The following is a 16,487-nucleotide window of genomic DNA, read 5'->3' on the forward strand; positions in this document are numbered from 1 at the left end:
ATTTTAAAGTTTCAAGAACTCCAGTCTCATAAGAAGAAAGAAAACAAATCTTTGGATAAACTAAAGATCAAAGTAAAAGAAAACTTACGTGAATGGCAAGTTTTGCCTTTCCAGTCATTCTTACACTCACAATAGAAGTCATTCACCAAATCAATGCATCGGCCACCATTATGACATGGGTTAGGAGAACAGTCATTGAAATCTAGAAAAATAATTATTAATTAAATGATCTAGCCCTGCCAAGACCATGAAAGAGCACAAAATATTTCTTTAGTATGAAGATGAAAGAAAAATTGCACCGTGTTTAAAAAGAGTGAGTTCCAAATTGTTAAAAGGCTGCTACCTTCACACAAGCAATGAAAAGCTCTGATTTTTGAACAGTGGAAACTATGAAAGCTTTTCTAATAGCTTAAGAGAAAAATATAATTCAGAAATCAGCAGTATAAAGTACTTAAGGGAGCCAACGTAGTTTAACCTTTCCTACCAACCAACTACATTCTGAACTTCAGAGAAAGCTTTCTAGTATTTGCCTTGAAGCAAGACCCACAATGTCCTTGAAAGAATTCTCAACCTAGGACATCTTCATGAGATAGTTAAGGCTCCTTCTCCTGCTTCCTGTCTCAAAATACAAAGAATTAAAGCCTTTAGATAGCCTTACCTCTACATACACAACCTCTATATACACATGAATTTTAGAACAGAGGCAGAGAATTCTTTTCACTTATGACAGAAGTTTTAACAGGCAGAACATAAGTATTTCAGACTAAACTTCATGTAGACCACATAGCCTTCACTGTCAAGAGATTTCTATCAAAGGCTTCTTAACCTTTTTATTTCGTATCTCATTCAGTATAAATCCTGTAACAAATCTCTAAGATCTTACCCTCACATTTTAGAAGTGGCTTCATTTATAGTAGCACGTCTAGTACAGCAGCAACTACAGTTCCCTTTGAGGTAACCTGACTGTAAACTGGCCTAGCACACTGCCTTGTCTTAACCAAGGCCTAAGAAGTCTTAAGCCAGTGCAGCAAGAGTAAAAGCCTGCTCCCACTGAACCCAGAATACAAGTTGCTTTAAGTCCTCATGATATTTATTGACTAAAACTTCAGACTTGCCGTTTTTTTACCATTGAATTAGACATTAAATATATGATTTCTTTGATAAGGTGGAAGCACATTATAGCTTGAGCCAGTTTCAAGAAAAAAAGCCACCATAACCCATCACACACACACACTAGCAAAAAAAAAATTAGGCAAGGGACAAGCTTTTATGTATATTAAGTGCTAAAAGGTACCTAAGCTTATAGTGATAAAAGGAATATAATGAATCTTTTTAACAGAATCTGCCACCTTCACCTTCTGCTCTAGGGAAAGAATTACAGAAGTTACAAGAGTATAAGCACATTTTAATACCAATTGTTCCTCTAAATAAGTCTTCACACAGGAGGTTTTCTCCTTCTGAGAAACATCCTGCACTATTGCAGACAGACAGGTTTTGCTCCTATTAAAGTAACTGAACCCTTTGGAGCTGCTGTCCAAAAAACTTGAAAATACTTGGACAAACAACACTGAGTAGAAGGTTACTATGGAACAGAGAAATCCTACATCATTATTAACTGTATACCAGCCATCGTTAACTGCTCTTGCAAAGCTGTAACATTCAACATGGAAATGCTTAGCAGTACTTACTTGTGTCACACAACTCTCCTTCCCAGCCACTTGAGCAGAAACACCTAAATGAGTCAACTTCATCAATGCATGTTCCACCATTCTTGCAAGGCTTCCCAAGACAATCATTGATATCTACAACAACAAAGTCAATAGAACTGCTCAAGGCCGTCTTCATCTATGCATATGAATGTTTTAGATTTAAGTCTCTAGGTTCAACAACACAAAGCTATACTCCACTTGCACACATTATGAGCTGTTTCTGTGTATGTTTTCAACCTTGGTAAGGGTTTTAGATGTATTCTCTCATATATCAAAACAAACCAGAACATCCATCTTGCCTGAGAAAAATAGCCCATGTTCAAAAAACACCTGAAGCAGCAATGCACAAGCTCCTAAGTTGTACTGTCAACAGGTCTGTCCCTTCTTTACCATTCTCATGTTGTGGGAATCCATGCCTCCTTGTGAGATGACTGTCCACAAAGGTGGCAGGCATAGACACACTTCCATTTAAGTTTGACTGAAATCGGTTGTCTTTCACAGAGAAAAAGTGAACTACTACAGAGACAACTGTTGCCAGAAGAAACTGGACTTGAACCAAGGCACTGCAAACAGTGCTTTATGTACCTTTATTAAAATTCTAATTTCATATTTTATGTTTTAATATTTCAAAACAAAAAGTTTCTTAAGGAAGGCTTAGATTAGCAAAGTCATTTGTAAGAAATTCACACTTACTTTCATGACAGTATATTCCAGTAAAACCTCTTTCACAAGCACAAGTAAAATTCCCTCCTGGTTGACTAATACACCGTCCATGAGGCCCACAAACGTTAGATGAAATGAAACGAATTCCTCCTTGGGTAGCATTAGTGAAGACTTCTATTGTACAGCTGTCTATTACTAAGAATGAGAAGCATACCACCAGTTATACTAATGATCTGCATCAGTTTATAGTTTTTAAAGTTATTCAAAGATTAAGACTGCTTACAACCTTAAAGTTCTTATATTAACTGTAATTTACCAACTATCCCTTTATAAACAGAAGGCCCCACTGCCCCACTTCTATTTCATAAGGTTCAAGCAAATAGTCTTTTGGTATTATGCTACCACTGGTAGATATTACCAAATATACTATTGTGCTCTCATTTTTAAGATATCACCAATACATTAAGACAACTTTCTGGACATCAGCAGGTACCTTTACAAGAATTGTTCTTGCAGTGGTCCTTGAGATGTGAACAATTCTTTCCATCATAGTCATCAGGGCAGGCACAGTAATAATCTCCTCCCAGATCATAGCATTTAGCCCCGTTTTGGCAAGGGTTAGGTTCACAGAAATCAATATCCATCTGTAAGAAAGACCATAGTTAGCAGCAGCTGCTTGATTTCCCAGGAGTAATCAGCTTTATCTATGTTGCCATAGACACAGATAAAACTAATTTACAAGGAAACTCAAGTTTAATGTACATTTATGAGTTGTCTACGTTGCACTCCATTCTGCAATGCGGATATAAACTTCAAGTAACTTCAGTCAGTCCTCATACAAAGCGTTTCTGATACCACTGTAAAGATATCCCTTTGCAGAAGGCTGAGTAAGCACGTTTGCAGTAACTTTGCAAAAACACATGAGAAGCTAAGAGATACTGTACTGTGACTATTTGAGATCATTCCTCCACACCTACATACAAAGTGCTAGGAGGCCAGTTAGTTACTGATGCATTTGTCAATGCCACACCTGCAAGATTCTGAAATATATACAACCTTAAAGAGCTATGCTCCATGGCAATTTATTTCTCTCTCCATCCTAACAGAGGCACAGGATTTGTCATAGAACCACACAGTTTAGAAGGGACCACCCAAAGTCAGCTAGTCCCACCTCCTGCTCAAAGCAGGTCTAGTTAGACCAAATTGCTCAGGCCCTTAACCCTTTCCAATACTATCAGTATGTCAATTTACACACACACACACACACACACGAACAATTCTTACCACCTGGTTCAAAAGCAAAACTTAAAGGTTATACTATAAAAGCTAGGTTTAACACAGACACACCATTGCAAGAAAGCAATTCAGCTTCTTCTATGTCTTTAACTGACATAAATCTAAGCCACAGAAGATCACTGACTGGTGATGCTCTAAAATCAGCTTCAAAATCCTCAAAGCAGGCTCAAAAGTTATAGTTATTCCATCATGGTATCTTTCCTACAAATTTTTATTCTTAAGGATTGTTTCCCTTCCAGTCTGCTAAGTAAATCTGTTCCATGATCCTCCTTGTGAGGAAGGACTTTCTCAGTCTTACAGAGATAAAATCTCCAATAGTGGATTTGATCAGGACGTTTAATAGCTCCATAGCTAAAAAGCTATAGCTAAAAAGGATAAAAAAATTTAAAAACCAACCAAAACAGAAGGAACTTAAATAGCATAAACTTGTTTGAATTTAGTGCAGCATGTACAATTATACCTGCAGAGAGAAAGCTATTTAACAATTATTTTTTATAATCTACTTTAAATAAGATCTGAGAAAGCTTCTCAGATCTCCTCTATCAGATGTCTCCATTTGTTTCCTTCCATCAGTGTAAATTTTCCCTGCACTGCCTCCAGTGCAGGTCCAGTAGCTGGTACTTTAGCATTTGGAATCAGTGGTAGATACTTCTTGCAACAGAAAAGGCACATGGCCAACTCCTCCTTTCCCCTTCCTCCCCTTTCAAACAGATTTACTAAAACTTTAATTATACAGTATAGGAGGTTCCGGACAGGAGTAAAGCATTCAAGGTATGATCCTTAAGTAGAAATGGCATAGGATCTATGAGCTACTGTAGCAGTTTAATAACTGGTCATTATCTGCTAATCTTTTTAATTTTAAATAGTAGATCATTGTTTCTTTAACAATGCAGATGCTTTACAATCAAATTACTTCAGCTTTTAAGAGACCACTCCAATGTCCTCCTTGAAAAATTCTGAAGGAACTTCAACACAAATTTCTAACTCAGTGTTCCCAGGTGATGTTGTCTTGCTAGTTACAACACTTCGGTGAATTTGGCTGTCAGGAAAATAAAAGCCAAAAACTGCATATTTAAGGCATCATCATCTTACAGCGAAAAGAAAAGTCAAATATCCTCCTTAGATGGGGCAGATCTTCATTACCTTGAAGTATTTTAATTACAAGCTATCACCAGCACTTCAGTAATTCAGATCTGAATTATTAGTTAAGTAACAACACTACACTGGTTCCCAGAGCCAATACTTACACATCCACCTGCCTTTAATTATGTGGATGCTCCTACTAAGAGCAATGGGATTACTTGAAAGTTGATTCAATTATATACTTCAGAGTTAGTATGATGAAGGCCTAACACATTTTACCATAACAAAAGGACATAGATCCTAAAAATTGCAAAAGAAAATGTTTCAAGCTTAAAAGGTACTTGCAGCCTTAAAACATTTAGGAGAGCCAGTACACATGCACAGCAATTTACAGTACATTAGGCTGCAGCTTTAAGTGTTACAGGTGCCATGACACCACTGTACAACACATTTGCTTATTCAGAGTGTCAAGTAACAGCTATGTTAGCCAGCTTTAGCTTTGGGTTACTCTAGTTTAAACCAGAGACATGTTTCTTTCTAGAATTCCATCCATGAAAGCTATTGCAGTAATGTCACCACTGCCCTCACCTCACAGAAGACTCCTGAGAAGCCCTGTGAACAGAGACAAGTGAATCCATTCACTAGGTCTTTGCAACGTCCTCCATTTTGGCATGGATTGCTTTCACACTCAATTATTTCTCTCTCACAGTTTTTTCCTGTGAAACCACGAGGACATAAGCAATGGTAACCATTCACTTCATCCTACACAGGAGAGAAAGAAAAAGCAAGAGTGGACAAACTTGTTTATTAATAAAACCTGTATACAAGAATTTGAAGTATTTGCATGTTCTGCATATATGAACAAACAGCAGAACTACAAAAAGCTATTTTTAAGAAAGGGAGCAGGAGTCTAAAAGTACAGCACTAGACTTAAACACATTTCACTTTGCAATCTCATTTAACCAATCTGTAATGCAAATTATAGAAATCATAACCAGTCAGAGCAAAGTTTTAACTTCCATACAAAATATTATTGACAAGAGTTACCTTACAAGTCCCTCCATGTTGACATTGTCCATGACAGTCATTAATATCTATGGATAAAATACACAAGGCATTAGAATTTATAGTAGCATATTAACCCTTGAAGAATAAAAGGCAGAACAAATTATTTTCAGAGAGGATTTTTAAAAAAAATTCAGGGGAAAACAAGGATGCTTGATTTCTTAAGTAATTCTCATTTTAAAGAATTTGGAACTTAGGGGAATAGAAGTTATATCAAATAGTATCAGCTACTTTCACATCTAATGTTTTAGATAAAAAGATATCGTTCAGAGTCTGGCATGAGTAGTTCTGCTCCAGGGAAAGAACTACAGAAGTTACAAGAGTGTAAGTCCATTTTAATACCAATTGCTCCTCTAAATAAATCTTCACACAGTATTTCGTGATTTGCTTTGCTGGAAGTTAGGAAAATCCTGACAGTAAGTATTTTTCCCTTGTGCAAGCATCTATACTACTATTCACCGTACTTTTATTTTTATTAAAAATAAAACATCCTATCATTAGCATACATACTAAAGAAATACTAACTGATATGACAATTTACTCCTGTCCATCCTGGAATGCAGTCACAGTAATATCCACCAATGAGATTTTTGCAAGAGTAAGCATTAACACAGGGTTTCCCCTCACACTCATTAGCATCTGTGAAAGAAGATAAAAGAAAGAAGAGAATAAAGAACAAACCCAGAAACAGATTACCCCAGCACCACGCAAAGTTTCCATGCAATCCAAGCATCAGAAGCTCATATTACGTTTTGGTAAGCCACTGAAACCCTTACTTATCATTGATTTTCAACGCACAGTTATCCATACCTGCACATGCATGTTATTTTACTTTCTCCCTTTGCCAAAACTCAAGAGGTAAGTGTTAGTCAGGGCAAATCCCTCCCTTGTCTCCCTAAGCTGATGGTTACCCCAAGTATAAAGTCAGTCACTGTACTGCCACCATTAAGTAGGAGCTACCATCACCAATGCTGTATTTGGAAACAGAAAAGGTTACTAAGCACTCTAGAAGAACTATCATAACTAAGCATAAGCTAGCGCTTTTATGGTTACAGACGTACTTCTAAGTTATATTTTTAAGATTACTATATTAAAGAAGCAGTAAGACACCTATAACACACACCTTAGATGTCTACTTCAATAACTATTATGATCGAAATGCACTGAATAGAATTATTCATTACTTTGGAATAAGACTCCAACAGTATTCAGATTACAGAAAGCAATTGCTTACCAAGCTGACATGTTGCTCCAATCCACTGCTGTGGACATATACACTCAAACGCGTTAATACCATCAATACAGGTCCCTCCTTGAGCACAAGGGTTAGATGCGCATTCATCAATATCTGTGAAATCAGAATGTGCCTTCCATATAATGGTCCAAAATTTGGCTCGAGTTAAGTCATTTTGAGGTAGAGGGGGAGGTTCTAATAAGCTTATTAACAAAATAAAATTTCTAATCCAAATTTTACCTAGACTATTCTCACATCTTTCAAATATAATTAAGGAGAGAGGAGTTTTGCAATTTTCTACTTGCAAGTAAGCAAGAAGATTCAATAAATCTTCTAGCAATTAACACGTTCATTGAAAGCCATGTTCCTAGATGATAACAGAGATAAGTTTAACCAATAATTTTCTGGAGATAGCTGCTGTTGGAAAAAAAAAAAAGAAGAAAAAAATCCTCTGTTCTAAATCACAGACAGCATGCAAACCAACCAAGGTACCTACTAGTAGTTTAAGTATTATATCCATCCATACAGAATTTGGACTGTTCCTCTGTCTTCCTAACCAACGACTTTAAAATGTTTAAGTGAAAAATCGTCTTCAAATATTTTGAGAAGTAGAGAACCTTTCACATTTGTATTTACATTTCTTAAAATGAATCCACATTATACTTTACTTTAGTCCAGCTAAGTAGTTAAAAATTGTACTATAAGCTTTGACAACATAGAGGGCATTTCTTTACATAGGTCTAGCAAAAGCTTGAAGTCAGTAATGATCTATTTAGGCTGTTGCTAACTTTCAGACATAAACTGTAACAATTACGTGCTGCTTTTAATACCATAAGCTCCACAGTACCATTAGTCTTTTTGGAGTCTTCCAACACAACTGTTAAAATCCAAAGCCTAGAAAATTACAAATTCCATAACCACAAAGCATAATTAAAAGCCAGCTGTACCAGTCCTCCCAACCCAAGTGGTCAGAGTCATCAGTCAATGCATACCCACCAATTGCACAGGTTGGTCCACTCCACCCTGGTGGGCAGTGACACTTGAAGCTTGATGAAATTTCATGACAAATTCCACCATTAGCACAGGGATTAGATACACAAGCGTGCTCAGCTGAAGAAAGAGAAGAGGGAAAGAAATTCTTGGTAAATAGTCTTCCAACATCAAGTAAGGAGAACTTACATGGTAAGAAAACAAATTCTGATTAAAAGTGACCACAAGCATCAGGAGTGAAGAGGTGCCTGCACAGAAATTCAGATTCCAGCAATTTTTTCCCCCTTGTCTCTTTCCCTCCTCCTCCTCTTCAACAAGGGAAAACACATTTGCTGTATAAGAGGTCTTGAATAGCAGCAGAAGTTTAAGTAACAAAGGTCTATTTAGCCGAATTCTAATACTGTTCCTTGGAAACAGCAAATAGAGCTGCTTGCATTTTATAAGCCATACTGCCCAGGGTCACTCCATATAGTGCTTTAAGATTGCAGATGTTCAAGCTTTAGGTTTTCCTAGGTAAGACTTCAATTGTTGCTAGCATTTATATTTTGAAATCTTTCTTTCAGGGATGTTATTTAGTCTGTAAACAGCACTTATGTTATGTTGCCTTGGATGTTAGATGCTAGTGATGAAAACTGATCATAAAGCAATCTTTGGCTAACATTCAAAATAGAACTTGTCAAATGTATGACTCACTTTATCCTCATCTCCTCATCTAGAGAGCCAAGTTGTTTCCCCTACAACTATATGGGTAAGCCAGGTCAATGTTTCATCCATATTACGCTACAAATGTTTGGGTAAAATATCAGCTGAAGCAAAATTCAAGCTTTGATAGCATCAATCAAATCAAGTGCTGTAATCATACAACACTTAATTGAACTTCTATAAAGATTTACACACTGATAAATGTGAAATGCTCTACAGAAAATGCAGTTTAGTGAATTTAGAACCTAAACAGGTAAGCAGAAGTTAAAAAAGGGTTCCTTTCATCCACACTTTGAATTTTACTTTCATAATCATGAGCAAGACAACTGGAAACACTACGTTAAAAAAAAAAAAAAAAAGAATTTCAAGGAGTAAGATTGCAGAATACCCAATTGAATACTATGAGTGTAAAAAATGAACTGAAAGATATCCTAAGGTAAACAAGGTCATTCAAAATTTTTATTCCTCTCCAACAATTACACCCTTTTCACAAAATGGAAAAGACAGAGATAAAGGGGCAAACGTACAATAATCTGATTAGAGGGTAGAAGGGTCAAGAAAGTCTTTAAACACAAAAATAATCTCAGGTACATAAAAACTTGGGCCTTACATATAACACAACTACATATGTATATGTGAAAGTCATACACTATTCTTATAATGAGGTAAGATAGGAAGTAGTTCTCCCATACTACTGTGTTGGATAGACACGTCTGTCAGACTGCAGTCAGAAAGGCATACTTCAACAGAAGTATAGTCTAAATGCTTTCCTCCATTTTGGTGACACAAGTAGGGAGGCCACATTTTCAACTGACTGTTTAAACTATGCTCAAGGTGACTAAGACAGCTTGAGCACACTTCCATGGCAGTTAACATTTGTACTGTCAATTCAAATGTATTGCAAGTCTCATTAAAAGCTGACTTAAAAATGAAGTGTGTAAATCGAGAAGGAAAAAATTAATACATCTCTGCAGCTAGAAACTAGATCAAAATCCCTGTAGAGTAACTATAACTATCTTCCTTAGTCTTCAGCTAGTATATGAGGATGCAAGTGCACATTTACATGCAAGTCAGTAAGAGATAAGGAAATAGGTAGCTTGCAGAAAGGTACCACAAAGGTGCACCTGTGTCCCATTTCCAGGAGACTATTTCAATTGCATGTTTGAGTTAGACAGCTTAAACTGAAGGAAAAATATTCCTGGCCTGATTTAAATCCAAGGGAGACTAGTAGCATTTCTGCTGCAGTCAGTGACTTTTTGACTAGTCAACTTAAGAGGGCAGATAGGAGGAGGAGGAAAAGAGCTGGCACAGCTCCACTCTCACACAAAATAAAGCTAAATTTGTCAAGAAAAATGGGTAAGTTGCATGCCATCATTTCTGACATCTCAGTTCTCAGATGCCAAAAGCTTTGAGAAAGAAAACAATCCTCTCCATTCCACAAAAATACAACAATGAGCATAAAAAAAGCCACTAGTCTAGAACAAAGTCCAGCTTGAAATAGTTTCCCATTCCACAAGATACATGCAATATCCAGAAGTACCAATTTCACAGGTCTTTCCAGAATAGCCATCAGGGCAAGCACAGCGATATTCATCTGGTTCAGTATTCATACAGGTTCCTCCATTCAGGCAGGGATGATGATTTCCACAGTAATTCAGATCTAGGCAGATAAAAGAAACATCAAATCGACAGGGAAAACACTCAGTGCTATTACTTCAATTCTTAGTCAGATGTACAAATCCTCTTCTGGCTTTAACATCATTCACCCGTAACCTCTGTATTCCATTAGCTAACTTGTCCTCTCATTACCATCCACAGAACAGATAAGGATGAACAAGAGACAACTGCTCGAGTTAGAAGGGTCAGGATCATTCCAAGCTTCTTGCCTTAAACTTCTTATACTTACAATATTTAAGCACCCGCTGCCATAAAAGAATTAGGGACAGAGATACTCAAATAATTGCACACTAGCAGGAAAAAAAGGGTTAATGAGTTATCAGTTAATCATGCAACTTTATTCATTTTTCCTGTAAATTAATGTTAAGTACCTTTGTTACAGAGCAGGCCACCCCAGTTGGTTTCACAATTACACTGCCATGGTTCATTACAGCTCCCATGAGCACAGCCTGGGTAGCGGACACACTCATCACAGAACTGTCCTTGCCAACCATAATGACACCTAAGATGTAAGTTCACATGTTAAAAGTTAGCAACATGATGCTTAATTATCAGCATTACAGGTATTTAGAATGCTATACTTACCATTCTTAAGAACAAGGTCAGGCGTTCAATGTGCAACAGATACCAAACTTACTTTATTTTTACCATTTAGAAGGGACATACTAGTCCTGTTTGAGTATCCTTATTAGAACTTGTCTTGCTTAACTGTATTATACACATGGCAACAAGCTACACCAAACAGTACATGTTGCAAGAACTCTACAAAGTCATCCTTTCACAAGGAATTCAATCCTCACATAAACAATCACCTCGCACTAGGACAAGAAAGGTGATTGAGATTAAAGAAAAAACTACTTTTGAAAAGGAAATTATAGACTTACTGAATTAAGCATCTTAGCTTTTTCCTATGAATTTTCAAGAGAATAGCCAATTTGTTCTAGAGTACTACAATTCGTGGAAGACCAGGATAGCCAGAGATGCAGCTGTCTTCTCAATATTCTCAAGAGTTGTTTTAAGAACTCTTTTTAGAGATTGCCTATTATATTCTCAGTGTTCTTTAGTGGCATTTGTGGGAAAAAAAAAATATTCTTTGGAGGAAAGAAGGAGAGAACAGAAACAAAAGCCATTAATAATCCACTTGTTTTAAAAAGGGTTGATACTGTGTCACAAGATTTCTTCAGAGACCAGCATCTTGAGATTAGGTTATCTGTAACAGTCCCCAGAATTCTGTTGGCAAAAGCAACTGTGCGTGCTACAGGAAAAGCATTAAGTCTATAGTTAAAAAAATAGAAAAATAAAAGGACTACGTTTCATGCGCACATTTTAACCAAAAATAGTAAGCAAGCTTGCTTTGTTAGGCTATCATCAGCTCAAAAAGAAAAAAGTTTTGCTTGCTCTTTGAAGAGTATCTCTTATTAAGAGAGATACTAGAAACAAAGAGATGCAAGAAAATGCACTGAAGGTGGGATGGATGTATACATGCTATGGAGATAAGCCTAAATGCCTAGAACAGAAGCATTAAAGTAAACTGTACTTGTTAAAAGAATGTTGATATTATATAACTAGCACATGTTGAATACAGTGAAAGACAAGTGAATTCTGAAGTCTTTGGGGAGTGGAAAGAGAGAAGGAAAAAACAGAATATAAACTAGGAATTCTGATTCCTTGTGAATTAATCCATTTTCACTATTTTGGTAAGCAGTATCAGTTCCCAGAAGAGAAGAGCTTATGCTGGCAGCACATTATCAAAATTGAAAAATCCCTTAAATTTCTGCTCTTCATTTCACCAGAACAAATCCAGACACCGTGCTTGCAACAAGATTATTTTCTATGTAAACTACTTTGAATTCTTAGTCTCTCTCGCTTATTCAAAAATCTCAGAGCTCAGATCCAGACAGTACAGCCTGCAGAACATGCCTACTCCAGGAGCCGCTTTCTCTTGCTGTATTAGCAGTAAGAGAAAACAAATACTGCTAAGTGTGTTACCTTCCTTCCTTCTCAGAGAATGGTATTGAACATTAAGAATGACTGTAACTCACTGTTACTGGCCCCAGCCCAAATATCCAGCCATGCCAAGCTTCACACTAAATGCCAGTGATTCACCATGACTATCCCAGCCAAAGCTAATTCCTCACCCACATAAAACAAACATTTTCAAGGCCTGAAAAGCTTGCATCACAAAGCAGATAATCACAATACTCAATTTGTTTTCCGTATCAAATGGTAACAAGTTTCTTTAAAATTGCATTGGTGATTACAAGTTTAAAGAAAGCAATGCAGGTACCTGCTCAAAACTTACAGGCATTTTAGCACCCACTTGAATCTGAAAGTTTGCTTGAACATGCATTAAAATTTGTTTAGCAGAAAAGAGTTGCTGCATTTTCATGATATTCAATGGAAAGAAAGTTTACAGTTAAAATAAAGTTACCAATAAGCCCTAGGGCAATTTCTTCTAGAGGCTAAAAGCAGTCCAACCAAAGGAACACAGTGTTTACAAGTCAAAAGGTTACTATGTGGTAAGCTGATCAGCCTTCAATTTACAAGGAAGAGTAAATTAGGATTTCCTCCTGAACAGGAAGTCTGGTCGCATCCTACATTAGCAGGTGCTAGAACAGCTTTAATTCCACTTCCTTCTTGAAAGATAATGTTTACATGGATCTCTGCTCACTCTTCGGAGTAAGATGTGATCAAAGTACAACCAATCTAGGAATATGCATTTTATAGCTTAGAAGAAAAATCAAGTCAAAACAAAAGAGAAAAAAAAATCCAGAATGAGAAGCTCAGAAGCTATGGGCACAAAGGGAATGAAATTTAGAAAATAGAGTGCCTTTTTAAATAATAACTGCATGCCTAAAAGCAAAAAGGAAACTGCTGTTGCAGCTAATGGTAAGCTACAGTTACTCCTCCCTCCCACTCATGGAGAATAATTTGTTGGATGTTTCTACAATCCCAGATTTCTCAGATCTAAAAAATAAGAAAGCCAAATTTAGAGCATTCATATGAAAGATCCCCATTGTTCATGAACAAAGAAAATTCTTACAGAAATCAAGATTCTACTTCCTTTGCCCTTCCCCTCTGACTTCACCGCCTCTAACTCATCTTTACAACCACAAATGCAAAACAAAATCAGAGATGCTTAATCTTAGCCTTTACCGAGTTACTAGCAGTACAAAAGGAGCTACCATAAATAGATTGTTACAGTTTGGTAACTTCCTCACAGAAAGTTGAAGTATAAGCAGGCATCTGCTCTCAGACCAAATCGTCCCTTCAGGTCAGGGTTAACATAAAGGGAGTGCATTAGAAAGAGGAACAACTACTAGTCATTTCCAACTGAAAAATTTGAAGAAAAAAATCATAATAATTCTACAAATAGGCTTCACAGCCTTCCATTTTTTTGGAAAGAGATAGTCTGATGGCAATAAAATAACTAGAATTGAAATACCAGGCTGGGTACAGAGAAGATAGCAGGTATTAACATTGGCAAAGTTTCTAGATAACATTTCAGTTTTGAGATTACAGCCGCTGCGCAGAAAAGACCACTTTTCCATCAACAATTAGATAGACTGCAATAATTCACAATGTGTACCTGGTTACAACAAGCAAGTGTAGCTAGAAACAGCTGTATTCCAAGAGAAACAAGATGCTTCTATAGCTATGAAAGTGAACATCAGAGTGTTTATGAAGAAAATCCAGTATCGAGAAGTCCAACAGAAGTGCCTGCTGTTATGTACAGTCCAATGATACACAGGTATTTAGAGCTGGAGTGTTGGGGCAAAAAGCAAACAAAAATAGCACAGGGCTTGTTTTCCTTACTTGTTTTCAAATTGGTATTTGAATACTGTTGAAGCAGTACTGGCACAGTTCTATAAGAACAAAATTATTTTAAGGCATTTTATATTCTCTATGCTCTTCTAGAAGAGGTATAAATTAAGGAAAAAACAACATTGATCCTTGTTTCCCTACAAGAATGTTTGTGTTAGGTTATATAGTGATAGCTAGGCTTAAATTTGGCTTTTAAAAATCAGATAACAAAGTATTCAAAAGATCCTATACTGCTGTGTGTAAACTGGTATGTTAATAGTGTATGTAAGCATAAGGCACCGAACAATCTGGTTTAGCTAAACCTATGTCAGGTAAAAGGTGAGACTAAATGACCTCTGTAGGTCCTTTCCAGTCTGTGTGATTGTATGATAAATCCTACAGTGGCAGTCATGGAAGTGATCTGGAAAGATCAAGTGTACTCAGTTCCTTATAGTCTGAAATTAGGGTCTCAGCACCTTTTATGAGCACCTTTCCTTCAAAAGAAAGGCACCAGTTACATACCAAGAATTTATACTGCTCTCAATAGCCAACTTTTATTATCTCAGCTGTTTTACACAGCCTTGACATGTGGTTTATTCTCTTCATTGAATCACTTCTTGTTATTTTGGAGTACTGAACTTTCTGTGCAGAAAGTTCACCTGAGGCACTATGTATCACAGGTCTCTAACCACTAATCTAAGTCAGGCTAACCTTACCAAAAGGCTCATAGTATGCAACAATGCTAGAGGATACCTAAATGCATTCTAACTACAGAGTTTTGCTGGTAATTAATGCAGAAGTAGACCCTAAACCACCAAAAGCCTGATGGAAATCAAAACTACTCCTGAAGTCTGGGTCAAAACATGAAGTCTACGAATAAAAAGAAAAAAAAAATCCTAGAGAGAAGATAGCAAGCTGGTACCAGTCTAACTACCACAGCCTACACCTTACTGCAGATCTTATACATCCTGCTAAGGTAGGAGTAAATATCACTGTGCTATGCTATTTACACATACAATCTTTAAGCAGGCTTTCTTGGAGGGAGCTTCTTCTGCATCAACTTCAATTACAAGCTGTAGCCAAAATTCTCAACACAGGAAAATGAAGCAAAACAGTGACATTAAGAACAGAAGCAAAATGCATCATTCAGGGGTGGGGGAGAAATAGCACTCTTAAATGGAAAACTACTAAATTTTCTGATGACGTGCACAGGATGGTGTTGCATAGGCCCAAACAATAGCTTTATATTAGCTATTTACTTAAAATAGCTATAAAAAAGTCTGTTTAATCTTTTAAGAGTTTAATTGTTGCATAGTAGGCAGCAATAGGGTCAAACTTTCAGAAGAAGATCCAAAGATTCTGAGCACCCAAATTCAATCTCACAGCTAATATAAGGTCACAGAAATGCTTTTTCCACTTTCCTACCTTTGAAATAGCCATTTGCTGAATAGGGGAAAAAAAAGAAAGAAAAAGAAAAAAAGATTCACTAATGAACTCAAATTATTCAATTACCTGAAAGCTTGTCTGCTTTTCTTCCCACTGCCCAAAGTTCTTGCTAGACCAAAAGACACAAGACTCTCCCTACAAATTTGTTTCTCTTCTAATAAAGGAAGCCACAATTTTTGCTCTAATACTTACTCTATTTTGAGTTTTGTGGAGGAGATGATTTGGAGGGATGGTTCAAGATTGTTTACCCAGAACATATGCGTTAGGGTTGCTTGTTAACTTGCAGCTCTAGGGTATGTCTACATTGCATTAGCTCAGATCAGAAGCATGCTTTTGAAGTAAAGTTCCTACTTATTCCTGTTTATGATGTGTTGGTTCACTTCAGAGAGCTGTTCTGGAACACAGGAACTTGATTCCTTTTACATTAAGCTAAGCTAACCTAAGCTGATGTAATGCCAAGAGCACACCTAATGTCTTCCAGCTGCAAACAGGCATTCATTCCATATGACCAGATCAGAACTAGTTTAAAACAAAAAAATCCTGAAGTGTTTTTAGTGTTTACATCAGGTTGTCAACACCAACTGGTTTTGATCTACAGTTCTTATTTGTCTGCACTAACCACTTGTATAAATGCAGGTTAAAATACTACTTTTTTATTTTTATTTATTTCCTATGCACCAATTCATTCTTCTGGAAGCAGTATCTGTTAGATTATGTTCTGTCTTTCTGTCCAGTACCCATTCACATTCTGTGCCTCAGTTCCTTGACCAATAAAGTGTTGGATTCATTTTTAACTTATGATGTCTATTCACAAAAAT

At 36.6% G+C, this 16,487-nt stretch overlaps 1 protein-coding gene across 1 annotated transcript in view; it reads right to left on the reverse strand.

The window, feature by feature from the left end:
• JAG2 (jagged canonical Notch ligand 2) overlaps positions 1-16,487 on the reverse strand; it is a 69,132-nt gene that overhangs the window by 13,934 nt on the left and 38,711 nt on the right. Inside the window, 11 exon segments of the mRNA XM_062577132.1 lie at positions 89-202; positions 1,689-1,802; positions 2,403-2,567; positions 2,866-3,016; positions 5,340-5,513; positions 5,799-5,845; positions 6,342-6,455; positions 7,051-7,164; positions 8,047-8,160; positions 10,283-10,402; positions 10,791-10,921. Coding sequence (XP_062433116.1) covers positions 89-202; positions 1,689-1,802; positions 2,403-2,567; positions 2,866-3,016; positions 5,340-5,513; positions 5,799-5,845; positions 6,342-6,455; positions 7,051-7,164; positions 8,047-8,160; positions 10,283-10,402; positions 10,791-10,921 — 1,358 coding nt within the window.

Source organism: Rhea pennata, chromosome 5, assembly GCF_028389875.1.
Source record: "Rhea pennata isolate bPtePen1 chromosome 5, bPtePen1.pri, whole genome shotgun sequence".
NCBI classification, from domain to species: Eukaryota; Metazoa; Chordata; class Aves; order Rheiformes; family Rheidae; genus Rhea; species Rhea pennata.